At 41.1% G+C, this 26,701-nt stretch overlaps 1 protein-coding gene across 1 annotated transcript in view; it reads right to left on the bottom strand.

The window, feature by feature from the left end:
* LOC122671809 (probable methyltransferase PMT6) overlaps positions 1 to 26,701 on the bottom strand; it is a 79,628-nt gene that overhangs the window by 32,795 nt on the left and 20,132 nt on the right. Inside the window, exon 2 of the mRNA XM_043869256.1 lies at positions 20,989 to 21,403. Coding sequence (XP_043725191.1) covers positions 20,989 to 21,403 — 415 coding nt within the window. The remainder of the gene's footprint in view (positions 1 to 20,988; positions 21,404 to 26,701) is intronic.

Here is a 26,701-nt window from a genome sequence, read left to right on the forward strand (position 1 = left end):
TTGTTTGAACTTTCAGAGAAGTAGCCGTGCCACAATTTCAAACTCCTGTAAATGCAATGCATGCTAACAAGCTTCATTAAATGACTAATGTAGCACAACATCCAATCCTGAGACGAGTCACAAACAAAATTGTGGAGCATGCTGCATATTAGTAAGGTAGAAATTCCACTAAATTTGAATAATTTTCAGCACCTTCAAATATACATTTTAATACATGGTCCCCCCCCCCCCCTCTTCTCTTCACTGGTAGTAAGAGTAAAATATTAGGAGTAAAATGGAGCATGCTACATATACATACAGTAGAAACCTGTCCCACCTAGGGTTCATTCATGTATAATACTTGAAAAATACCCATCAATAATTTCTTTGCTTTTTTTTTTAAGAAAATTTGTCTCCCATCTTGAATCCAAAGATGCAGAAAGAATACTTGTATGTTATAGCATAATAGTTTAATAAATGTACAAAACATGTTATCCATATTATAAACATAATAATGGTTTCCCTACGTTTACATATAAAGTTTTATTACTCTATGTATCAGTATATAAAAATATATGAAGTATAAAAGGGCATACCCAGTGCACGAGGCTCCCGCCACTGTGGGGTCTGGGGAGGGTCATAATGCATGCAGCTGTACATTATAAGTATATATTCCAAAATTTCTACAATAATGTACGCAACCGTACATAACGTACTCCTGCTTTTGCAGAGAGGCTGTTTCCAGAATAAAAATATATTAAGTATATATTCCAAAATTTCTACAATAATATTTTCTCTAGGAAGCAAGTTATACTTGAACATCACCAACGTGAAACTTTATCCCATCCCTAAAATTACTATGGTCCTATCCATGACCAACTGTTATACATAGTTGTCAAGGTGGCAAGGCGACCCAAGGTGGTGGAGGGGTGTCTAAGCGCTTAGGCGTTGCCTAGGCGACTAAAGCCCACAAGTGTTATTTTTTATTTCCCCTCTTCTAACATTATTTAGTATGCTACAATATGTACCTTATATCATCAAAAATCAACATTAAGCCACATCAAGTCATCAAAAATCAACATTAAATCACATCAAGTCATCAAAAATCAATATTAAGCCACATCAAGTCATCAAAAATCAACATAGAAATAGAAGACAGCAGAACTGAAGAAGCAAGCTAGTGGAAGTTTGAAACAATCAAAACATACATTTGGTTTATATGTTCTTGGAATTGGTCATTTTCAGGCATACCTAACGAAGCAAGCTAGTGGAAGTTTGAAACAATCAAAACATACATTTGGTTTATACGTTCTTGGAATTGGTCATTTTCAGGCATACCTAGTATCACATTTGGTTTATACTCTTCTTAATAAATATGATCTTACCAATAAGTAATTAACCTGCTCTCGATTTAGAGAAATGTTTTTGTTCTCTAAGAAATTTGATTGATCAAATGATTTTATTTTTACATGAGACTTTTTGTATTAGGTAGAGCACAAAACCAGCTTTCCAGCAAATCCAAGATTGCTTAAATCTGATTTATATTGAAGGAGTTATGTTCCGGTCAAACCTTATTTGGTGTGTGTGAATGTTGTTAAAATCGATCTAAATGAAAATACTTTTTTAAATATCAAAACAAATGAATCCGTATCCGTATCAGAGCCGAATCCGATCCGTTTACAGCCCTAAGTGTAAGGCGCCCTACAATAAAGCGGCAGCTGGCTAGGCACCTAAAAATCCGCCTGGACGCCTAGGTGGTGCCTAGGAGACGCCTTTGCAACGCCTTGACAACTATGCTGTTACAATGAGAACTATACTCAAGACCTGAGTCCAAAAGTAAAGCCACCCCAAGTTCATAGAATAAATACATGCTTGATTCCTCTTAATTCTTATAAAACAAGCTCCCCCAAAGAAAGAGAGAAAGAGAGGAGAAGAAGAAGAGGACAGAGCAAGCCCTTTATTCCACCTACAAATTGCTCTAAGGTGTAACGCTCACCATCAAGGATGCACAGGGCAAACAGTAGTGGTCTTGACCCATGAAAAGCCTTTGTCAACCATGAAAGGAGGGCAACAAACATTTATTTAAATAGAGTTAAATGGTGAAACAAGATAGATGTAGCTGACCCCATTTAGTTGGTAATAGGCTTAGTTGAGCTGAGTATTATCCTTAGAATCAAACGGTTTTAAGATAAGTACAACAAAAACAGAGTATATGATGTGTAACTTTAGTAATAAATAATAAAGAACTAAGAGAAGAGTGGTGAAAATTGATGATAGGCAGTTAGCACAAAGTGATAACTTTAGATACCTAGGTACAATCATGAATAAAGGAGAAATAGAGGATTATATTGTACAAAGAATTAGAATAGGGTGTATGAAATGGAGGGATGCATCTGGAGTGTTATTTGACCAACGTATCCCTTTAAAACTCAAAGGGAAATTTTATAGAACAGTCATACAAACCAGCAATTAAGTTGTGCCATTGCAGCCTGTTAATTGCAGGTTCGAAACTTGGAAACAGTCTCTCCATTGAAGCAGGAGGTAAGGCTGCGTACATTTGCACCTCTCAAACCCTGCGGTAGCGGGAGCCTAGTGCACTGGACGCTCTTTTTTTTAGTTATAAAACCAGCAATGACTTATGGGGCTGAATATTGGGCAGTTAAGAAAAAACATTTAAACAAACTTAATGTAGCTGAAATCAAGGTTCGAAAACTCGGGTCTCGGAGCCATCTCGGCCCAACCAAAAACCGAGTTGGGCCGAGATCTCGGCGAGTTTGTGCACTTTTTTTTTTCCCGACTCGGAAGCCCATCTCGGTGGGTTTTAGACCTCTTTTGGTCTGAAAATCAGTATACAGCCTATTTTAGGCCATTTAAACACAATGGCATTATCAGATTTTGCAAAAACTTTGTCCAAATAGGACTTTTACATCGGACCCTTAGTTGGTAGGCGAAGACGTATTAAAATAGCATACTATATACATTAATGACATAATTTATGTATATAGAACTCAAACAAAACATTCAATTAATAAGAAAACAACTTAATAAGCATTACAAATGTTAAAGTGAATAAATGATACATCAAATTGCTCAAGCTTAACAATGTTACAAGTCACAACTATCATCACATAAAATTAGATTGAATCACATATTCATTCCCCATTTGTCCCACATAATCTTCCCATGACATATTGTTGCTCCACTGTTGCATATAGTTCTCCACAGCATTCATACAAGAGTTCTCATCCACATATGCCAAAATCCCTATCCTAGGGTATAGCTGTTCCACAGTGGCGTTAGACCATTGCTGTGAAGGTTCATATCCACTGCTTATGCTACTGTCATATTGAGGAATGTATGAGACTGGGAATGTGGACCCAAAGGTAGACCCAATGCTGGACCCAATGCCAGACTCACTGCTTTGATATTCATACGCATGTGTTGACTGGCCAAACTGACCATAGGCACTATATTCAGAACCGGTGCTCTGCTGGCCATAATCATAGTGATGATGAGGTTGATATGATTGCCACGACTGATGCTCACTACCAGTATCCATAGTCATGCTTCCAAAACTTACTAGCATGGTGTTCATACTCGTGTCATCATACTGAGGTTGGTTGTGTTTGCGACCCGTCCTTCTCTTGTACGTTTTGCTGTGGCCACCATAGTCTTGATCTTGTGTGGCATGTGTAAACTGAGACTCACCTGTGAAACGCACAGGGTCCTCCTGGGTTCCCACTCCATGTTGGTATTGCTCGTGCATTCCCTCATAACGATCATCATAATAACCACCACTCTGCATGCCACCAGTACCACCACCACCACCACCACCACTACCGCCAGCATCACCACCAGTAGGGTCATCACCACCAGCAGGGTCATTACCATCACCATTACCATCACCATCACCACCACCATCATCATCATCATCAGGAGCAGTTTCTGTTGCATCCTCAAAAGTTCTCTGTGACTGAGAATGTGCACCCCCCTCTTGCGACATATAGTCATCAACATCTGTACCAGTTACGGACGCAATGGTGGAGTTGGGCCTACCTCTAGGCTCATCCATCTCTGGTGCACCACGATCCCTCATCCACTGGAATAGGGGATCCTCATCATCATCAGAGTCCTCCTGGAATATGTTGGCTAGCTCGATGGGATCTTTGTCATTGTTCTCAAATTCTTCACATATGTGCCTCATCCTTAGTCTCATATTAAAATGCACATACACCAGCTGCTCCAGTCGTTGACTACCCAATCTGTTCCGCCTCTTTGAGTGTATCAATGCGAATGTACTCCAGTTGCGCTCGCACCCAGAGGATGAACAAGTTTGTGAGAGCAGTTTGATTGCTACCTTCCCCAGGTTGGGTGAACTTGTACCATAAAGCACCCACCAGTCAGCTGCATTATAAACATAGAATATTAAGAATATGTGCATTGTAAAGGGATAAAACTATAATTCATAAATGTAAAGTCATGCCACATTGCCACCTACCAGGGTCTGACTTTTGTCTACCCTCCACTGCAGCTTTTCGGCTGAAACTTGCTGAGGCCTCTCTAAAGAATTTGATCTATTTTCATTTTAAATTTCAAACAGTGTTAGAGGCATTAGTATTTGCTATTTAGTAATTACATTCCTTTACTGACTACCAATGTACCAAAGTCCCATAGTTTCACCTCATCATTGCAGTCAGATTGTGTCTTAGGATTGACCTCCAACTTCTCAATAACAGCTGCAACTACCAGTAACAAATCCGTGTCCAACCCAAGATTATGCGAGTACTGGTACTTTGGATTCAAATAGTGTGCTAATAAAGGGGAAACCACAAATATAAGTTGTTAGTGACTTAATACTTTCGAGTTTTGAATATGTAAATGTAAAAACTCATATAAAGTGTAAAGTATGTTGAAGTGTTGAACTCACCAGCTTTATGCAAGGGATGACTCAAGTGCTTCTCCCATCGCTCATTAATGATGTTAACGTATGAGCGAGCACTTCGGAGTATTGCTGCTCGGACCATTTCCTTCATCTTCTGCAGGGCAGCATATATGTGGGGCAAGGTAGGCTTCTTCTCAATGTCAATCATCCTTGGTACTGCCACCACTGGCTCTAATATGACAACAACTTTATACAAGTCCTTCCAAAATTGATCACTTGCAATGGTCTCTTGTGCTGCCTACCCTTCTTCTGTCCTAGAACCTGGCCAACTAAACCATTGCTCACTTGCAAACATTGACCTCAGACCTACCACCTTCGACTGAATGCTCTTCAATGCAATGTAATTGGTGGCAAATCGAGTGACACCAGGCCTCACTAAATCCCCCTTGCATTTTTCCCTCATCATGGCTAAAGCATAACCATGGTTATACACAAAAGTGGTCACTTGCCTTGCCCTATTGACCACACCAGCCACCAAAGCTTTTTTCCCCATGTCCTTTACCATTAAATCAATAAAATGGGCTGCACATGGAGTCCAAAAGAGGCGGATCCTCTTACTCTTCTTGTTCATCAATTTCTCTCCAGCCTTCTTAAAATTAGAACCATTATCCGTCACAATTTGGATAACGTTCTTTGCTCCTATATCTTCCTCCACCACTTGCTTCAGTAGCTTATACAAGTATGATGCATCTTTGATATGCTTTGATGCATCAATAGACTTCCAAAAAACAGTCTTCCCATTACAACTCACCATGAAATTTATAATGGACTGTCTAGTAGGTCCAGTCCAACCATCAGCCATAAGAGTAACCCCATATGTGTCCCACCTTGGCTTCAGACCCTCTATGTACTCTTTCAGCTCCTCTACCTCTTTAGGCAAATATACATTATACAACTCATATGGTGTAGGCCCCTTCCATCCTGGGCCAGCCCTCCCTACAGCGCCAAGGAATGCATTATAATATGTTCCTTGTGCTACATTAGCTGGAATGCCATTGTATAGCATGAACTTGCTGAAGGCTTTCCGCGCTTCCTCTTATTTACCACCAAACACTTGTGGGATGGTTGACTGGAAGGCATCTTGTTGCCTAAAGGTAGATGGATCTTGCTCAAAAATGGTATTTGGGGAACGTGCTCGAGGTCGGGCTTGGGGCCGTGGGATATCTCTTGTGCTAGTGCTTCTCCTCCTCTCATCTTGTTGCAGACCAGTGCATGAGCAGATCCACGCTCCTCTTACTTGCTTCATATGCTCTTATATTCTCAAAATGAAAACTTTGCCTACTCTCCGCCAAAGTCTGCGATAAATCCTATATTCAGCCTCGATTCGAACTCACGGTGTAGGCCTATATTCAGTATCATCTCTTACTCCTCCAAGGATATCTACACCAGGCCTCTCTAGAACTGCCTCATCGAAAGCTATTTGTTGTCTTTCCCTCTCAGCTTTCTTTGTTCGTACTCCTCTCAAGTTTTGTGCCATTGTCAGTTTCACTTGGCTCGGAATATTTCGGCATTTGGCAACATCCTTGCCCAGACCAGACAAATGTTCCTTTAACCTAGTTGCTCTTCCAGAATTTAGAATCTTTCTACAGTAGTTACACTTTGACTTCTTTTTGTCCTCAGACATCGGGACTCCATGTAGTCATGCTATATCCCCCATTGTGTAAGAAATATCTTATTTTTTACACTGTTACATAAAAAAACATGTATTAGTAACTATTACAGAATTAAAGTAAGGTATTAAATACTTAAAGTATTATATTCATAATTATTAAACATAATATGAAGCTACTAGAACAATCAAATACCTATCTCTTATTTATTCCCTAACCCTAGTATTTATTTATGAATTAAAAATAATTTTTATAATTTTTATTATAAATAATTATACCTTCAAATATAAAATATTACAACATAATGATGTATTTGACATCATTTGAAGTTGGACATTATGTACAAGTGTTGTGCATAATTTTACAACAAAAACAGGTATTTTTCCTTAATTTTATATATTTTTTAACTATTTTAATAATATTATTATTAAATCTGAAAAATAAAATATTTTTTTTCATTGGTGAAAAAAAAATTTAACTCCATGAGGTTGTAGAGCATGCAAACTTGTCTAACATACATCAAGATCACATCCAAACAATAAGTAGTTATCCTATTTTTTTTAATTTCTTTTTTGAAAAATTCATTTTTTTTTTCCAGAAATTATAATAAAAAATTTAATAACCCAAAAAAAATTCGGCCTCCATCAAGTGATAGATCGGCCAAAGTTGTATAACATAACTCAAAATCACACCCATCTACCAAGATTTCATCAATTTATTTTCAAAAAAATAGATTTAGGGAAAATGGGTTGCCTTTCAAAAATCCTTCAAAAACTTGATCAATCTTGCAAAAGTGAGCTTCAATCTTCAGTTTGGCACCAAAATCAGCTTCCAAAGCTTTGAATCCAAGCAAAAAATGAAGAAGGGAAGAGAAGAATTGAGACTTAGAGAGAAGAAGAGAGTTAGAGAGAAGAGAGAGCAAAATAGAGAGGAGTAAACACCATTCTGTCGAGATGGGGGTGTTTAGAATCTTTAGATAGCTTAAATTAAGTTAAATGGGTCAATTGACCCAAGCCCATACCCGAAACCAGCAACTCGACCCGAGATCTCGCCGAGATTTTGAATTTTTACTTCCTGGTTTTAGCATAAAATTGAGACTGAATCGAGACAAGATATAGCAGAGATCTTGGCGAGAAAGTGCACTTTTTGGTTTCGTAGGCCATCTCGACTCGGTAAATGAAAAAACCGAGAATCTCGGCGAGATCTCGCGAGATTTCGGACTATGGGTGAAATAAGGATGTTGCGGTGGATGAGTGGTAAAACTAGAAAAGAGAAAATAAAGAATGAAGAAATTAGAGCATACCTGGGTGTTGCCCCTATTCATGATAAGTTGCAAGAAACTCATCTGACTCCAATACGGAGAAGTGATTTATTTAAATTGAAGATGCTAAAAGAGATAGAGGTAGGCCTAAAATAACCATAGGAAAAGTGGTGAGGAAAGACATGTATAGCTTAGGATTGGAATTTCATATGGCTTTGAATAGAGCTGATTGAAAAAAAAAGATCAATGTAGCATACCCCATTTGGTTGGGATAAGGCTGAGTTGAGTTGAGTTTAGTCTACTTACCTCTACCATTAAGAGTCTCAGTTCATCCCTTTCACTTTGACTATAATCAGTCAAATATAACAACTCCCCAGTCTCATTTCTTCAGTCAAGAAAATCTCTGTACATCAGAAGCAAAGAAGGAAGGCCATGAATATTTAATCTCCTTCTTCATACCCTTACCCCATTTTATTTAGAAAAAAAAGGGAGAAGGTTTTCAATGCTGAAATTAATAACTTAAGCATGGAATTTACAAACATCCAATGGAGAATTGCCTGAGGATCTTCCACAGACCGAAACTGCAAAAGCCTAACTCCAAGACATCTTACCATAGGTTGGATCCTTGGCTTCTGCCACTAATCTATCATTTGCTTTCTGCTAGACTGGGTTCCACACAAGGTTTAAAGTATCGGTATTGCGTATTGTATCGGTGGGGTGATTTTAAGAGACGTATCGCACACTTCAGATATGCATGGAAATGGTCAAGATACACATAGAAATACACTTTTGGAACAAAAAACAATATAAGTAAGCAATATTGCAGTTTATTTCCTCGGTTTGATTCTTTTTTCAGCAAGGACTCAAAGCCTTAAGCATGAAATTTGAAAGAAGATGTCACAAAATTGAAGTTTTGGGTGAAAACTTGTCAGTCCAGGTGTTGTTGATGCTTTCTGGTTTCTGGAATCACGTTTCTGAAGTCACATGTGGGTTTTAATATGCATATCGCATTGTATCGCACCATATTGGCTGATACAATGCGATATGTACCAATACATTAATTTTTTTTTCAACCCCTAAATCAATCGTATCAAAAGTATCGCTGTATCGGTATGTATCGATCATATCATATCATATCGTATCGCGCCGTATCGGCCGATACAATTCGATACTAATCGTTACCATTTGAAAAGAAAAAAAAAGAGACATATCTCATTGTATCGTATCGATACCCTGCGATACCGATACGTATCGGGCAAGACGAGACGAGACGGTGCAATACTTTAAACCATGGTTCCACACCTTAAAGATCATCCAGAATATCCCTGAGAATATTGAAACCACTGATTTGTTCCAAAAGTGAATAGCTGATCTTCAACTCTTGCTATTCTTCAAAACCCATCAACTTTCATTGATTTTTACTTCCCAGCCTCCCATACTACTGATGATATCTTCAGATACCTGTTCCTATTCTATGAATGTCAATTCTGTTCCAAAATTTCAACATTCCACTCTCCTATTTCTTCTTAACTACTGTTGAGATAACTATGCCTAGTCATTGTCTAGTCGTTATAAATAGTGCCGATGAGTCATTGCCACCTTACTTTCCTTATCAGTTCTCTTGTAATCCCATATATAAATAAAGGGACCTCTGCCAGTATTGACAAGTCAAATCATTCACCCATTCTCTGATTCAACTTGGTATCAGAGACCAAAAACCTAAAACTTATCTTTACCTTTTCCGCCGCCAGTAGGGCTTTATTCCACCACCAATGGGACTCCACTTCCCAGGTCTAACATGGTAGATTGACCAGTATCATGCTTCACTAACCCTAATCGGCAACACTCACCATTAACCACCAACCACCGCGCCTCTCGCCGTCATCATATCGTCTTTGGTCACCACCATCATCGCTACCTTCCTGTCGCCACCACCTCCTTGGTCACTGCACCGCTCCACCGCGACCTCCCTATCACTGCACCTCTCCGCTGCGACCCCCTGCTCGACGCACCTCACCGCCGCGATTCTCTCTTGTCGCTGCATCGCCGCCGCCATGCCATAGCCGCCCTTCTCCGCCGTGACTTCCTGGCTATCATAGCTGTCAAGGTGGCAAAGCGACCTAAGGCGGTGGAGGGGTGCCTAAGCGCTTAGGCTACAAGGCGCCCGCCTAGGCGTTGCCTAGGCGCCCAAGTGTTATTTTTTCCCCCCTCTTTTGTAACATTATTTAGTATGCTACAAGCCTACAATATGTACCCTATATCATAAAAAATCAAAATATTAAGCAACATCAAGTCATCAAAAATCAACATTAAGTCACATTAAGTAATCAAAAATCAATATTAAGCCACATAAAGTCATCAAAAATCACCATAGAACTAGAAGACAGCAAAACTGAAGAAGCAAGCTATTGGAAGTTTGAAACAATCAAAACATACATTTGATTTATACTGTTCTTAGAAAATATGATCTTATCAATAAGTAATTAAACTGCTCTCGATTTAGAAAAACGTTCTTGTTCTCTAAGAAGTTTGACTGATTAAATTATTTTATTTTTACATGAGACTTTTTGTATTAGGTAGAGCACAAAACCAGCTTTCCAACAAATCCAAGATTCCTTAAATTTGATTTATATTGAAGGAGTTAAGTTCCGGTCAAACCTTATTTGGTGCGTGAATGTTATGTTCAAACCAAATCTTCATATATACTCTTTAAATATGATGTAATCCCCCATCATTGAGATCAGTGAAGAATGAATTGAGTTTATGAGTTGTGTGTGTGCACCCTCTTATTCCCCCCGAATACTTTAAACCATGGTTGTGACCTCCCTGGTTGTCGCCCTCCCTGCTGTGACCTCCCAGATTGTTGCCTTTTTTATTCATCGCGACCCTGGTCGCCGCACCGCTGCCACCATAATACCGCGACCCTTGTCACCATGCCTCCTCGTCGTGACCTCCTACGTTACTGCACTGCCACCACTGCCATTGTCTCCTTGTTTCCGCATGTCTTGGTTCAGTTGATCTTCTTGCATCCATTGTGATTTCATTCTTCGTTCAACGATCCAATGGCGGAGGAAGTTAACAGTGGTATGAAGTGGTGATGGTCATTTGGTGAGTCGTTCTAGTACCCCTAGCCATACTTTTCCCCTCTTGCCGGGTCCTATCAAGTTGAACGAACTGAATTACCTCACCTGGTCTCGTGCATGTCTTCTCACTCTTCGTGGCAATAATTACTCAAAAGGAATTGTCCCTTACCACATATTATTCTGCCCTTCACACCCTATGGCAGCAACTAGACTTCTATCACCCAGTTCCTATGCTCTGCAGTACAGATGCTGGTACTTTTTAGAAAGCACGTGAGATGGAGCGTGTTTATGATTTCTAGATTGGGTTTAATCCTAAGTATGACCAAATTCAAATCCAAATTCTTGGTCATTAAACCTTTCCGACTCTCCTTTAGGCCTATAACATGGTTCAATCTAAGGATCGTCGACGCTCGGTTATGATGCCCTCTCATGTTCCCACTTCCCACTCGCTCTGCCCTATTGGCAGCTCCCTTTGCACCTTTTGTTAGAGTTGTTAGAATATCTTGTATAGGGGTAGTTCTGTCATTGTCTAGTTATAAGACATGACTAAGTTGTATTTTTACTTTCTTGTCTTATTTCCCTTTACCTCCCTAGGGAGGCTTATGTAATTTGGAAGAGTTAATTAATGAAGCTAATATGTGTGTTGAGAATCACTCAACACACAAAATCGATTCTCCCATTCTCTTCTCTTCTTCTTCTTCTTTCCTCTTCTCTCCCTCTTCTTCTTGCTATAAACCTCTTCTCTTACCAGATTCGACCTACCTTTAAGTTCCAACTTGGTATCAGAACCAACATCTCTGGTTTGAGAGTCGGCTGAGCTCAGTGGTTATCTTCTCCTCTCTTTGGAACCCTATAAATGTAAAGGGGGTTCCATTAGAGGCTGTATATGTGAGATACTATACTTCTTACAGTCTTGGGAGTGGTATTCTCCAAGTTAACTCCATATGGAGAGCGTTTAGGAGCTGCTGAGGGTGATTTGAAGCTATGGAAGATGACTGCCAAGTTACCGCCAGCCTGTGAAGATTTTTCTTGGTTCTTCTTCTCTTCTCCATCTCTTGGCATGAGACCTATTGGATTTGCATCGCCTAGGGGTGTTGTTTCAGACCCCTAATCTCTTGTTTTTTGAAAGGAATGCTACTTAGCTTCCAGATGTTTTGAAATCTTGGAAGCAAACCCTGTTTTTCCATCAGCCTTGGACTGTCTCAGATTTGATTCTGCCTTTGGCAGCTTGGCTGGCCTTGGAACTTGTCCCATTTACGTCGTATGGGAGTGCCTTCTTGAAGCCCTAAGAGCCTGCTCTTGAAGGTGGAGGATAAGAGGACTGCTACTGATTTTTCCTTGCTGCTATACAGTTATCGGCTGCTCTGTTTTTTTTGCCTTCTTTGAAGTTTGCTGTATTGGATGACTGAATGTGATTGAGAATGGAATGCATTGCATCTTGATACACTTATTGGGTGTTATGGATTAAAGGTTCTTGGCTGCTAGAAGAATTTGGTTCGAGTTATGCAATTTTTTGCTCTCTACATGCTTGCTGTTTTTTAGGCTTGGTCACAGCCTAGTGGTTTGGTTGATTGAGTACCATTTGTGTATTGGTTTGCCTCCTTGTTTGGGTTTAGTATACTCCCCACTTGCGCAAACAACTTATATTGATTGTTGAAGTGTTTGCCCATTATGTCCACTGTGTCTGGACAAGATTCTAAGGTCAGTGGACCAATTACAGCCGGCAGCCCAAGTAGTGGTTTCCCAACCATGGCTTCCTTTGATAACCCCAACACCCAGATCTCGGTTGTGAAGTTGGACAATACCAATTATTTGGATTGGTCCCGTTCTGTGAAGTTGTCCCTACGCAGTAGGGGAAAGTTGGGGTACATTACTGGGTCTATCACAGCTCCTGCTACAACCGATACAGGTATCTCAAGTGGGAGACTGAGAACTCCACTGTTATGACTTGGCTGATATTCTCCATGAAACCTGAGATAGGTCGGAGGTTTATGAGTAAGGAGACTGCGAAAGATATTTGGGACAGTGTATCCAGAGTTTTTGATAGAGTTGGAGATTCAACGAAAGTGTATCAAATCCTCCAAAAGATCATTCATATGAAACAGGGTGATAGGAGTATATCTGAGTACTACAACTCTATTATTAGCTTGTGAGAGGAATATGATCACTATAACAATCTCCAGTTGTCCAATTCTGATGATCAGGCAAAGGTCTACAGGAGCCAAGAAAAGGAAAGGATCCTTATTTTGCTTGGTGGTCTTAACCCTGAATATGAGCCTCTTCGCCTGCAAATCTTAGGGAGATCTCCCTTTCCATCTCTGGATGACGTGTGCAGCTATTTGCAAAGTGAGGAAACCAGGAGGACCACTATGGATATTGCACCATCAACAGAGAGGTCTGCTCTTGTTTCTAGTTCCCACAGAGACTGGAAAAGTGGGGGCAAAGCCCAAGGGCCACCTCGTGGCGATCACCGTGAGAGATACAAATGTGATCATTGTAGCAAGCTTGGACACACCAAGGACCGGTGTTGGGATCTTCATGGACAGCCCCCTGGTATGCGTGGTGGTTCATCTAGTGCCCGTGGAGGCAAGCGAGGGGTAGCTAGGGCTCACTCTGTGACATCTGAGTCTGAGCCACCTGGACCCCAGCTGGCTCCTGATTCCCTCTCACAAGATGATATTGCAGACCTCCGTCGGTTGATGTCTCACCTTGGAGGGTCAGCTATTGGTTCTACCTCTGGAGGGTCTACTACTTCTGCCTCAGCTCTGCAAGTCTTGTCTGCTCCTCCTACTGCACCCACCTAGATTATTGACTTAGGAGCCTCTGATCACATGATTGGTATGTCACAGTACTATGATTCCTACTCCATTTGCTCTGGCCGGGACAAGGTAAGGATTGCTGATGGTTCCCTTTCTTCTGTCTCTGGTAAGGGTAATGTGCGAGTTACTCCTTCTATTTCCCTTGAGTCTGTCCTTCATGTTCCCGACTTTGCTACTAACCTATTATCAATGAGTCACCTAACCAAATCCTTACATTGTTGTGTCACTTTCTTTCCTTCTTATTATGTCTTTCAAGATTTGGAGAAAGAGGGTTATTGGCAGTGGGACTGAGAAAGGAGGACTCTATTTTCTTGAGCCACGGTTACCTGTTCAATCTACTACTGTAGCTTATGTTTGTGGTCGGAATGACCGTAGTACTTTGGAGTCTGTTATGCTTTGGCATCAACGTTTGGGTCATCCCTCTTTTGTTGTTATGAGGAGACAGTTACCCCACTTGTTTACTTCTTTTCCTGCATCTTATGTTTTTCAGTGTGAATCTTGTATTTTCGCTAAACATTGTCGCACATCTTATCTTTATCGTGGTAATAGATCTACTGCACCTTTTTCCCTTGTTCATACTGATGCTTGGGGGCCTTCTCCTACTACTTCTTTATCTGGATTTCGTTATTTTGTTTCATTTGTGGATGACTATTCTCGGTCTACTTGGACTGTTTTGTTGAAACAAAAGAGTGATGTTTGTGATGCTTTTAAGGATTTTTATCAACTTATCAGTACTCAGTTTGGTACTCACATCAAAATTGTTAGATCTGATAAGGGGGGTGAGTACATGTATGGGGGGCTCCAATAGTTCTTTTCTGATAATGGCATCATCCATCCACTGGCTTGTGTTGACACCCCACAGCAAAATGGGGTGGCTGAGCGCAAAAACCGACATTTGCTAGAAATCACCAGGGGTCTTCTCTTTAGTATGCACATGCCTAAGACCTTCTGGTCTGATGCACTTCTTACCGCTGCCTTTCTTATTAATCGGATGCTAACTCCACTCCTTGGCTCCAAATCCCCCCTGGCTCTTCTTTCTCCTCAATCCTCAGTCTCATCCTCCTCACTCAGGTAATTTCTCTCTTTCTGAATTAGATCTTCCCATTGCTATAAGAAAGGGGAAGAGAGCCTGTACTAACCCCATAGCCCAGTTTGTTTCCTATCACTCCATTTCTCCTACAGGTATTGCTTTTTCCACTGCTCTTGAGTCTTCTTCCATTCCCAAAAATGTCACAGAGGCCTTATCCAATCCAAAATGGATGCAAGCAATGGCTGAGGAAATGGTGGCTCTAGAGAAGAACAATACTTAGACACTTGTTGATCTTCCCAGGGGGAGAACTCCAGTTGGATGCAGATGGGTTTATACAATCAAGTATAGATCCGATGGTACAGTGGAAAGGTACAAAGCTCGGCTAGTTACAAAAGGGTATAGTCAGCAGTATGGCATTGACTACCAGGAGACTTTTGCCCCTATAGCCAAGCATAACTCCATCAGGGTTCTTCTTTCAGTAGCAGCCAATAAAGATTGGCCAATGTACCAATTAGATGTGAAGAATGCATTTCTTCATGGAGATTTAGCAGAAGTAGTGTCATGCAGCCTCCACCTGGTTTTAAGTGTCCCTCAGCTGAAGGGAAAGTGTGTTTGTTGAAGAAAACTCTCTATGGCCTAAAGCAGTCTCCTAAGGCCTGGTTTGAGAGATTTCGACAAGCCATTCTGAAGAATGGGTATTATCAGAGTCAAACTGATCACACCTTGTTTATCAGGAGAGGTAATGGTACAGTTACAGCTCTCATTGTCTATGTTGATGACATTGTGGTGACTGGGAATGATGTTCCTGAGATAAATAGATTGAAGTCTTATCTAGCTAAACAGTTTGAGGTAAAAGACCTTGGACTCTTGAAATACTTCTTGGGTATTGAGGTATCTAGATCAAGGAAAGGGATCAACATTTGCCAAAGGAAATTTGTCTTGGATCTTCTGAAAGAGACAGGGATGATGGGGTGCAAACCAGCCACTTCCCCCATTGATCCGAATCATAAACTTGGTGATGAATGTGGTTCTTCTCTTATAGATGCAAGCAAGTACTAAAGGTTAGTAGGGAAACTAATCTATCTCTCCTTGACTCAACCAGACATCTCTTATGCAGTTGGAGTGGTGAGTCAGTTCATGCATGCTCCCAGGAGTGGACATCTGGATGCAGTGTATCACATCATTAGATACTTGAAATCCTGTCCAGGAAAAGGTCTTCTATTTGCCAGGCATGACCATTTGTAGATTGAAGGATACACAGATGCTGATTGGGCTGGTTTAGTCTTTGACAGGAGATCTACTTCTGGGTATTGTACCTTTGTGGGTGGTAATCTAGTTACCTCGAGAAGCAAGAAACAACCAGTTGTTGCTCGATCCAGTGCTGAGGCCGAGTTTAGGGCTATGGCCCATGGAGTATGTGAGCTTATATGGCTGAAAAGGCTTCTTCAAGACTTAAGCTTTGAAACTGAAGGGCCAATGAGACTTTATTGTGACAACAAATCTACCATAAGCATTGCCCATAATCCGGTTCAACATGATCGAACCAAGCATATTGAGATTGATCGTCACTTCATCAAAGAGAAGCCGGATTTTGGGTGCATTTGTACTCCCTTTGTGAAGACAGATGATCAAGTAGCAGATATCTTCACCAAGGGTCTCCGTCCTAGTCTATTTAGTACTCTATTGTGCAAGCTGGGAATGTATGACATTTATTCTCTAGCTTGAGGGGGAGTGTTAGAGTTGTTAGAATATCTTGTATAGGGGTAGTTCTATCATTGTCTAGTTATAACACATGACTAAGTTGTATTTTTACTTTCTTGTCTTATTTCCCTTTACCTCCCTAGGGAGGCTTGTGTAATTTGGAAGAGTTAATTAATGAAGCTAATATGTGTTGAGAATCACTCAACACACATAATTGATTCTCCCATTCTCTTCTCTTCTTCTTCTTCTTTCCTCTTCTCTCCCTCTTCTTCTTGCTGTAAACCTCTTCTCTTACCAAATTCGACCTACCTTTAAGTTCCAACTCCTTCTACTACCGATTCACCTAAGTTTGTTCCTCTGTTCGTGAACCAGTCAAGTGTGACTGTTGTGGTCGTCCTCATCACACCAAAGAGACCTGTTGGAAGCTCCATGGATCCCCTAAAGGAGGGCGTGGTGGGAAACAGGGCATTGTCCGTTCCTAGGCCCATCTTTCAGAGACTCCTAATAGTGCAGCCTCCTCTCCGGATCAAATAGCTGCTCTCCAGCATATGTTGACACAGATGGGAACCTCCTCTTCCTCGGCCCCTTCTTCTCACTTAGCCCAGTGAAATACTTTTTCTGTTTCCTCCCTTCCTGGTCCTCCTTTATAACTCCTCGATTCTGGGGCTACCGACCATGTGACGAGTACCTCGGACATTTTAGTACCTCTATTCCTGGCTATGGTAGGGACAAGGTCTTGCTAGCGTCCATTAGTCATTGATACAGTTCATCTTCAAGGGGAGCAACCTAATATGTCTGATGGTGCAGGGGTGAAACCGATAATTACCTTCTCTCACCACAAGAAGCAACAGCCAGTATCCGACCCGCCATATTCATTAGAGCAACCTGATCCCAGTCCAGCTGAACCTGATCTTGGTTCATCAGGTAAATCTTCTCCCACTCTTGATGATAATCTTCCTATTGCACTTCGTAAGGGAGTGTGATATTGTACTCAGCATCCTATATCTCACTTTGTTTCTTATAAGACGTTATCTCCTCACTATCGTGCTTTGTTTCCTCGTTGCCTACTGTGTCTATTCCACAAGATTAGAAAGCAGCTATTACTGAACCCAAGTGGGAGGCTTCCATTTTAGAGGAAATTGCCTTGAAAATATTGGAACTTGGGAACTTGTCCCCAAACCAACAGGGAAGAAGTTGGTTGGATGCAAATGGGTTTTTACAGTTAAACAAAAGGCTGATGGAACTATCAAGAGATACAAGGCTCACCTGGTTGCCAAAGGGTTCACCCAAACCTATGGCATAGACTATCAAGAAACATTTGCCCCAATTGCAAAGATGAATTCCGTCAGAGCCCTGCTTTCTTGTGTAGAAAATCTTGGATGGAACCTTCAACAATTGGATGTCAAAAATGTTTTCCTCTAATGACCTTAAGGAAGAAGTCTAAATAGACATCCCCTCAGGATTTGTTTTTGTCTATTAAAGAAATCCCTTTATAGTCTTAAACAATCTCCTCACGCTTGGTTTGGAAGATTCTTAAAGGTTATTCAAAAGTTTGGTTACAAACAGAGGCAGATCATACATTGTTTGTCAAGACCAAGGCCGATCTAGTCACTACCCTCATTGTGTATGCGGATGATATAGTAATCACAGGTAACAATGATGTTGAAATCTCCAAGCTGAAAGCTTAGTTAGCAAAAGAATTTGAGACTAAGGATCTAGGACCTCTCCGGTACTTTCTAGGGATTGAAGTTGGTCGATCTAGCAAAGGTATCTTTTTTCTCAACGGAAGTATGTTCTTGATCTTCTCAATGAGACTGGCATGTTGGGTTGCAAGCCCGCAGATGCTCCCATAGTGTTCAACCATCAACTCAAGAGTGCAGGTGGTGACCCAGTGGACAAGGAGCAATATCAAAGGCTTGTGGGCCGGTTAATATATCTATCTCATACCTGGCCTAACATCGCCTATGCTGTGGGAATTGTTAGACGATTTCTTCACAACACTCGTCAGACACATCTTGAGGTAGTATATCGTATCTTGAGATACTTGAAGTCTGCTCCTGGTAAAGAAATTCTCTACTCCAACAAGTATCACTTAAAGTTGGAAGCCTTCATTGATGCTGACCAAGCCGGTTCTATTGATGATCGGTGATCCACTTTAGGGTATTATTCCTTCCTTGGAGGTAACCCTAGTCACTTGGCAAAGTAAGAAGCAATTAGTGGTATCCTCATCTAGTGTAGAAGCTGAATATCGTGCAATGGCTCAGGGCATTTGTGAACTCATGTGGCTCAAAGGGCTTTTTCATGATCTGGGAATCATAGTTGAGGAACCTATGAGACTGTTTTGCGACAACAAAGCTGCCATCAGTATTGTTCATAATCCTGTCCGGCATGATAGGACTAAGCATATTGAGATAGATAGACACTTCATCAAGGAAAAGCTCGACCAAGGCCCAGTCTGTACTCCGTTTGATGACCAAGGGTGTACTCAAGGAAGAAAAAAAAGAAGGTTGTTGCCTATGTGATGAAGATCAACCCAACCTTAATGGGCTAGGCCTATTGATCCTTAATGGGCTAGGACTATTAATGTGGATCAGAACCAACATCATAGGCCCAAGTCCTAATGGGCTTGACCTAGACCTAAGACTAAGGCCCAACCCATTCAAGTCGGTTTTAGTCATTCTATGTTTTAAGATCATATGTTATGTGTGGGTAGTAGGTGGATAATTGGTGGAAGTGTTGTTAAAGGAAGGCTCAAATGTCAAAAGGAGGCTCTTATGTCAAAATTGGGTGGACAGTTGGTGGTAATAAGTCAATAGTTGATGGTAATAAGTTAATAGTTGTTAGTAATAAGTTAATGTTTGGTAGGAGGTTTCCTAAAGTCAAGTATTAGGAAAGTTGGGTTTGGTGTCCTTTTCTTGGAAGTTTTTTGCTTCTATATATTTATAAGGCTGTTTTCAACCAAAAAGACAAGTTTTGCCATCCAATATTGCTATTAAGTTGTGCTTCTTCTGAAGCAATTCCATGGTGTTTAATCCTTGGTGATGGGGCTGGTGTGTGATCCAAGCTGACTCCTTGCGGTGGGAAGCCCAGGAGGTTACTCTTCAATCATTGTTCTCATTCTTCTTAAGCATTCTAGCCATTAGAGACATCCCCTTTCCAGTCGAAACTCATTGTTACTACCTGCTGCAGATCTGTTGCATCACCCCTTGACTTCCTTATTTTCCTTATACCTATTTCCCTCTAATTATATTACCCTCACCCTTGAACTATACCATATCCTATTAAACCATCCCAGCCTTAACCCCATCGAATTGAACCTCTTTTCCCCTGATTCAGATCCTGTTTTGGGACTGGTTGAACTTTCATTCCAGTTCTACATACCGTTTGTCACCTCTGACAACCAATTGGCTGATGTGTTTACTAAGGGGTTGAATTGTAAGGTGTTTCATCTTATTATCTGCAAGTTGGGCATTTATGATGTATTTACACCAACTTGAGGGGGAGTGTTGAGATAATTATGCCTAGTCATTCTCTAGTTGTCATAGATAGTGACGATGAGTCATAGCCACCTTACTTTCCTTATCAGTTCTCGTATAATCCCATATATAAATAAAGGGACCTCTGTAATTATTGACAAGTCAACTCATTCACCCATTCTCAGATTCAACTATTACCCTTACTCTGTTTGATGCTTATAATCTGACAATGAGTCTAGGACAAGCTGCAAGCGCTCAATTCTCTGTGTTCTTCACTCCCTCCATAGATTATAGATAAACTCAACCTTTACTTGCTACATCAATCAATCGAACCTTATCATCACCCATGCCACCAATTGTTCCAGTAAACGTCGCCCAGAGACTGCAAAACCTTCTAGAATTATTTGCTTAATTTTTCTACGTGCATGGTGAATAGTGAATACCTAATTTGCAAGATGTAATGAATTATGTGGCAGATAAGTAGCTTGCACACAAAACACTGAAGGAATATAATACGAAATTTTCAATTCCCATTTATTACAAGGCCACATGTGCTTATAAAGTATTAATTACCCAAACATTAGCCAATTCACAGTGCTGGAAACTGGAGTCAAAGCAATGTAAATATAAGAGTTGTCCAACTACTGCCTGGCAGCATTATTTTTATACTATTACGCACGGACATATCTGCCACAGCCCGCAGGTAACTACGTTATGTATCATTATTATTCACTTGGATCATTTTACTCTTCATGTCTTTCTATATAAAATTTATTGACTCCTGGAAAACTATTCTACTTTCTCTAACGGAGAACCTGAATACCTTGTGACAAACTCCAAGTTCTAATTAAAACAGAAATACAAAGTTCAAACCCCAAAACTGATAAGTTCAAAATGGTGAAAAACATTAAGAAAGTCAAAGTCAACAGTAATTTCAGGTTAGTTAAGAACATATTCCACAGTGCCTGCCTGCTACATAGAAGTATATTCAATCAAGTAGTAATAACTAATAATGCCAAGACCAGAAATATGTGTGGGCCAACAAGGAAGAATTCAAGAAATTGCTTGGAAAATTAGTCATAGGTACCTTTGGATATACTCTGATGCCCCATGCTTGAAATGTGTACCACCACCAGGGAACCACCACAATTTATCCTTCTCATGCACCCAGTTTTGTCCTCCTTTGACTTCAGCCAGATGTGTATGGTTCACATTACTGCGCCACACATAGTCCCTGCTAGTCGGCCATCTTATTGGCATTTTATAATCTTCGGGTGGGGGAACCAAGCAAAACAATCGTCTTTCAAGCGGAGGGCAGTGCCTGTCAAGTTCTTCTCTTCTATGAATATCCAGATTTGGGAGCAATTCTCTTACATAAGAAGGATCATGGCAGGGGATGTACTCATTGTAAGTTAAGGGGCATATGTTCATCCCATTTTTAGGTATTAAAAGTGGTGTTCTCCTAAAAGTAAGAACAACTTTGTTTGTAAACTTTGAATGACCTGCAAGTATGAAAGATAGATTTGTAAGATTTAGCAGCACCCAAAGTTCTAGACATTCAGCAGTATAACAGCACCCACCATAGACCAGAGACCAACTTAATGTATTAAAATGTAAAAACTGACAAAGCATATACTAAATAGTTGAGGTGACCCACTGACAATCTATGGACAAGCTTACAGAGTACTAGATTGAATATTCTAGTTCGAGATCAGGAAATTAATGCTTGAAACCAATTTGGATTTTGGATCTAGTATTCAATTTTAGCATTTAACTAAGGAGCTACACAGAGCAAATTGAGATGGTTCAGACGTGTAAATTGAAAAACAAATGCGTAAGTAAAAAATAAGTGATAGGCACAAATTCAAGGTGGACAATTGAATCGTAAAGATGACTTGCGTTGAAGTGGCAATGAAGGAACTCTGCATGTATGGGTTAAAAGCTGTCGTGATTATCAATAGAGTGACATTGTGAAACATGATTCACGTATCCACTCTCAATTAGTTTGGTTATCTAAGATGAAGATAAGGCTAGGCTTAAAGATTTAGATTCAAAATATTAACAACCTAAAGATAAAACAAACAAGAATTTTAAAAAAAAAGAACAATAAGAAAGAAGATGATTAGAATAGATCCACAAAGATACAGACACAAAGAGAATCAGACAATCTAGATCAAAGAAGTAACACCATCAAAGAGTTACATGTATGGTCATAACCAAAGGAGCTTTTTTCTTTTTCTTTGGGCCACAGTGTCTCCATCTTATATCTTTTCATATATACATAGATGTTCATATATATATGTTGAATGTTCACGGATTACCCGTGACCCAGACCCAGATACATTAAAGTGTCCAGGTTCATTATGCACATGTTGCACATGTGATTTGGTTGTGATTTTATTTCCTTTATTGTATTGATCTCTGATTATAAATAAAGAGGCTGTGGGCACATTGTTCACAAGCCACATTCAAGCAATTCCACATGGCATCAGAGTGGGAATCCATCCGAGGATCCTGGAGATAAATTTTTTTCGGTTTTTTCTCTCCTCTCTTTCTCGCGATTGGGCCCTAGCCCCACCACCACTACCGCTACCAACCACCACCGCCAGCCCCTCCCCCACCTCCCCTCCACCACCTCCCACCTCTTCCGCCTTCCCCTTTTTTTCCGCCCCCCGACACCCTTCGGCCACCACCAGTTTTTCCGCCTCCCCTTCCCTCCTATTTTTCCGCCTCCCTAAACCCTTCCGCCCCTTCCTTTTTTTCTCGTGGAAGGGTTTCTCCCTTCTCCTTGTTTCCGCCATCCTTTCTTCACCCTTGGTAGTGAGTTGACTCCCACCAAGGAGTGTTTGGGCACTTTATGACTTATATTCATTCTGCAGAATTTTTTTTCTCCCTTCCCGGTAATTTTTTTTCAAACCAGCCACCATGCCAGGAGATTCCGACATTACCACTACCTCCTCTGGACACAAAGGAGCAACTCAGCGTGATTTCCTTCCGTTCCAGACTAGCTCCATTAAATTGAATGGTAGCAATTATTTGTTGTGGTCTCGCTCCTGTCTGTTTGCTATCGGTTCCCGTGGTCTCTCTGGGTATATAACTGGAATGGTAGCCAAACCATCTGAGGCTGGTTCTGCACTTGACAAGTGGGTGACCTTCAATTTTCTTATCATGTCATACCTTGTCAACTCAATAGAACAAGAAATCGCCGAGCGTTATCTTCTTCTTGACACGGCTGTGCAGATTTGGAAGACAGCCAAGGATACATACTCTAAGGTTGGCAATACTGCTGCTCAGTATGAGCTTCGCCAAAAAATTCTTCCGACCAAGCAACTCGAGTTGTCTCTTTCTCAGTATTACTCCAAGTTGTGTACCATATGGCAACAATTGGATTTTTATGGGACTTCTACTGCTACCTGTGATGCAAATACTACTGCGTTTCAGAAATGGAAGAGGACTTGCGTGTTTTTTATTTTCTTGCTGGATTCAGTATTGAGTTTGTCAGATCCAAGCTTCTGTCCTCAATCGAGACCCTCTTCCCTTTTTGGAACAAGCATATTCTCTTGTTGCTGCTGAAGATGATCGCCGGGCAGAAATGATTCAGCCTGCTACCCAAGAACGATCTGCTCTTCTCTCTGGCCCTCAGTCTAGTACCAGTGGGAATTCTGCCCATAGTACTGGAATGGATCGTCCGAGCAATGATCGGCCTCCAGTCAAGTGTGATTACTGTGGCAGGGAGCGTCATACAAAGGACCGTTGTTGGAAGCTTCACGGCCGTCCAGCAGAGACCCGGGGATGTGGTTCCAATCGTTCTTCCCGGGCAAATCAAAGAGTTTCTGATGACCATTTTTCTGATCCGACTGGCCCTCTTTCTCATGATGAGATGCAGCAGCTCTGCACTTTGATGACCAGGCTGGACACTAACGCTTCCTCTGCTTCTTCTACGGCTGCCTCTGCCATTTCCTTGCCCAAGAATTCTGGTTCAGGTATTTCTTTTAATGGTAGTTGCTCCTCTGTTGATTCCATCCACCTCCTCAGTGATTGACTCTGGTGCAACTGATCACATGATAGGTTCTCCTTCTAAGTTTTTAACTTTTCTCCTTTACCTGGTAATTCCAAAGTTCGTGTTACTGACGGTTCCCTTTCCCGTATCTCTGGAAAGGGGGTTGTGCAGTGTTTGCCTTCAATGCATCTTTCCTCTGTCTTGCATGTTCCTCAATTCTCTACCAATCTTTTATCTATTAGTAGTCTTACTAAGGATTTGAAATGCAAAGTTACTTTTTTTCCTTCTCACTACTTGTTTCAGGACTTGGACACTAGTCGTACGATTGGTAGTGGTATGGTGGTCGGTGGTCTCTATGTGCTTGACGGGTCTTCTTCTACAAATTCTGCTGCTTAGATTTCACATGGCTCTACTTCTGCTTCTGCTCTTGATGAACTTCATAATTGGCATCATCGTCTTGGCCATCCCTCTCTTGGGGTTTTAACTACTTTATTTCCATCTTTGATTAAGAGATGTAATCCGAACAATATTAGTTGTGATGCTTGCATATTTGCTAAACAAACTAGAGCAATTTTTCCAATTTCTGAAAAAGAAGCCTAGTTCCTTTTGGCTTGTTTCATTCGGATGTGTGGGGCCTACCCAGTGTGTGTCTACTTCTGGATTTCGTTGGTTCGTTACTTTCATTGACTGCTTTAGTCGGACCACATGAATTTATTTGATGAATCAGAAGAGTGACGTATTTACTTGTTTTCAATTGTGTCATAAAATGGTCGAAACTCAATTTGCTGCCCGAGTGAAGATTGTGTACACTGACAATGGAAAGGAGTATATGGACGGCCACCTTCGGACCCACTTTGACACTCATGGGATTATACATCAGACCTCGTGTGTTGACACCAGCTCAAAATGGTGTTGCTGAGCGAAAAAACCGCCATCTCTTGAAGGTTGCTCGCTCTCTCATGTTTACCATGAATGTCCCTGCACGGTTTTGGGGAGATGTTGTACTTGCTGCCTCCTATCTCATTAATCGCCTGCCTACTCGGGTCTTGGATCCTCGCTGCCCACTTGAAGTCCTTCTGGGTCTACCTCCAAAGGTGTTTGGGTGTGTGGTTTTTGCCCGCAATCATCACCACATTGGCAAGCTAGATCCTCGCGGTCTTCGATGTGTTTTCTTGGGATATTCTACCACTCAGAAGGGCTATAAGTGCTACCATCCTCCTACACGGCGAATGTTTGTTACGATGGACATTGCTTTTCGTGAATCTAAGGCATATTTTTCACCCACTACACCTCTTCAGGGGGAGTCTAGGAGTGAAGATGTGTCTCCTCTCATAGAACCATTGGAGGCTGAGATTGCAACTATTGAAGAACCATCTACAGAATTAGAGCTTCAAGATGGGATCACTGCGCAGGAGCAGGAACAGGATCAGGGGGAGCTTCAGGAGCAGCCTATTATTCAGGGGGAGACTAGAAAATATCTTTATAAAAAAGAAACACTTGCTAGAGGAACATGGCACATAAAGACTACCACCACTGACCCACCTCCAACTGTACTACCGGCTCCAAGTTCTATTCAACCTGCTCCAAACTCTACTTCTGGTAAACCTGTCTATGATCCTAGTCTTGATTTACCTATTGCTATTAGGAAATCCAAAAGGAGTTGTACTCAACATCCCATCTCTAATTTTGTGTCTTATGATTCTCTATCTCCATCCTTTCAAGCATTTGTTTCCTCCCTATCCTCAATCTCTATTCCTAACTCTTGGCAGGAGGCTATTGCCGAACAGAAGTGGAAAGAAGCAATGAATGAGGAAATGAATGCTCTGGGAAAGAACAAAACCTGGGAATTGACATCTCTTCCACCGGGGAAGAAACCAGCCGGCTACAAATGGGTCTTTGCCATCAGACAGAAGGCAGATGGGTCTGTTGAGAGGTACAAGGCCTGATTAGTCGTAAAAGGGTTTACACAAACCCACAGCATTGATTACCAAGAAACATTCGCCCCAGTTGCAAAGATGAATACAGTTAGAGTGATAATTTCCCGTGCTATTAACCAAGGCTGGGAACTTCAGCAACTAGACGTAAAGAATGCCTTGGTGATCTGGAAGAGGAAGTCTACATGGAGATTCCACCTGAGTTTGCTACTTCAAAGACTGAGGGAAAAGTTTGTCATCTGAAGAAAGCATTGTATGGCTTGAAGCAATCACCAAGAGCTTGGTTTGGGAGATTTCACAAAGCTATGGTGTCAAACGGCTACAGACAAAGTAATGCTGATCACACATTATTTATAAAGAAATTGGGGCAGCATATCACAATGTTGATTGTCTATGTTGATGAGATTGTGATCACTGGAAGTGATACTGAAGAAGTGAAGAGGTTGAAGAAGTACCTGGGGACTGAATTTGAAGTAAAGGATCTAGGGAAACTTAGATATTTCTTAGGAATTGAGATTGCCTACTCAGCACATGGCATCTCTCTGTCAACGAAAGTATACCCTTGATTTGCTCAGTGAAATGGGAATGCTAGGATGTAAGCCTGCAGACCTACCACTAGAGTCTAATACTCATCTGAAGAGCAAGGAAGGAAATCCAGTTGATAAAGGCAGCTATCAAAGATTAGTTGGTCGGTTGATATATTTATCTCATACTCGACCTGACATAGCATTTGCCGTGTGAGCTTGGTTAGTCAATATATGCATGACCCTCACTCTTCTCATTTGAAGGCTGCCTACAGAATCTTGAGGTACTTAAAGTCTTCACCAGGAAAAGGAATTTTATATTCTCCTCACAGCCATACTCAA

The sequence above is a fragment of the Telopea speciosissima genome, chromosome 8, assembly GCF_018873765.1.
Source record: "Telopea speciosissima isolate NSW1024214 ecotype Mountain lineage chromosome 8, Tspe_v1, whole genome shotgun sequence".
NCBI classification, from domain to species: Eukaryota; Viridiplantae; Streptophyta; class Magnoliopsida; order Proteales; family Proteaceae; genus Telopea; species Telopea speciosissima.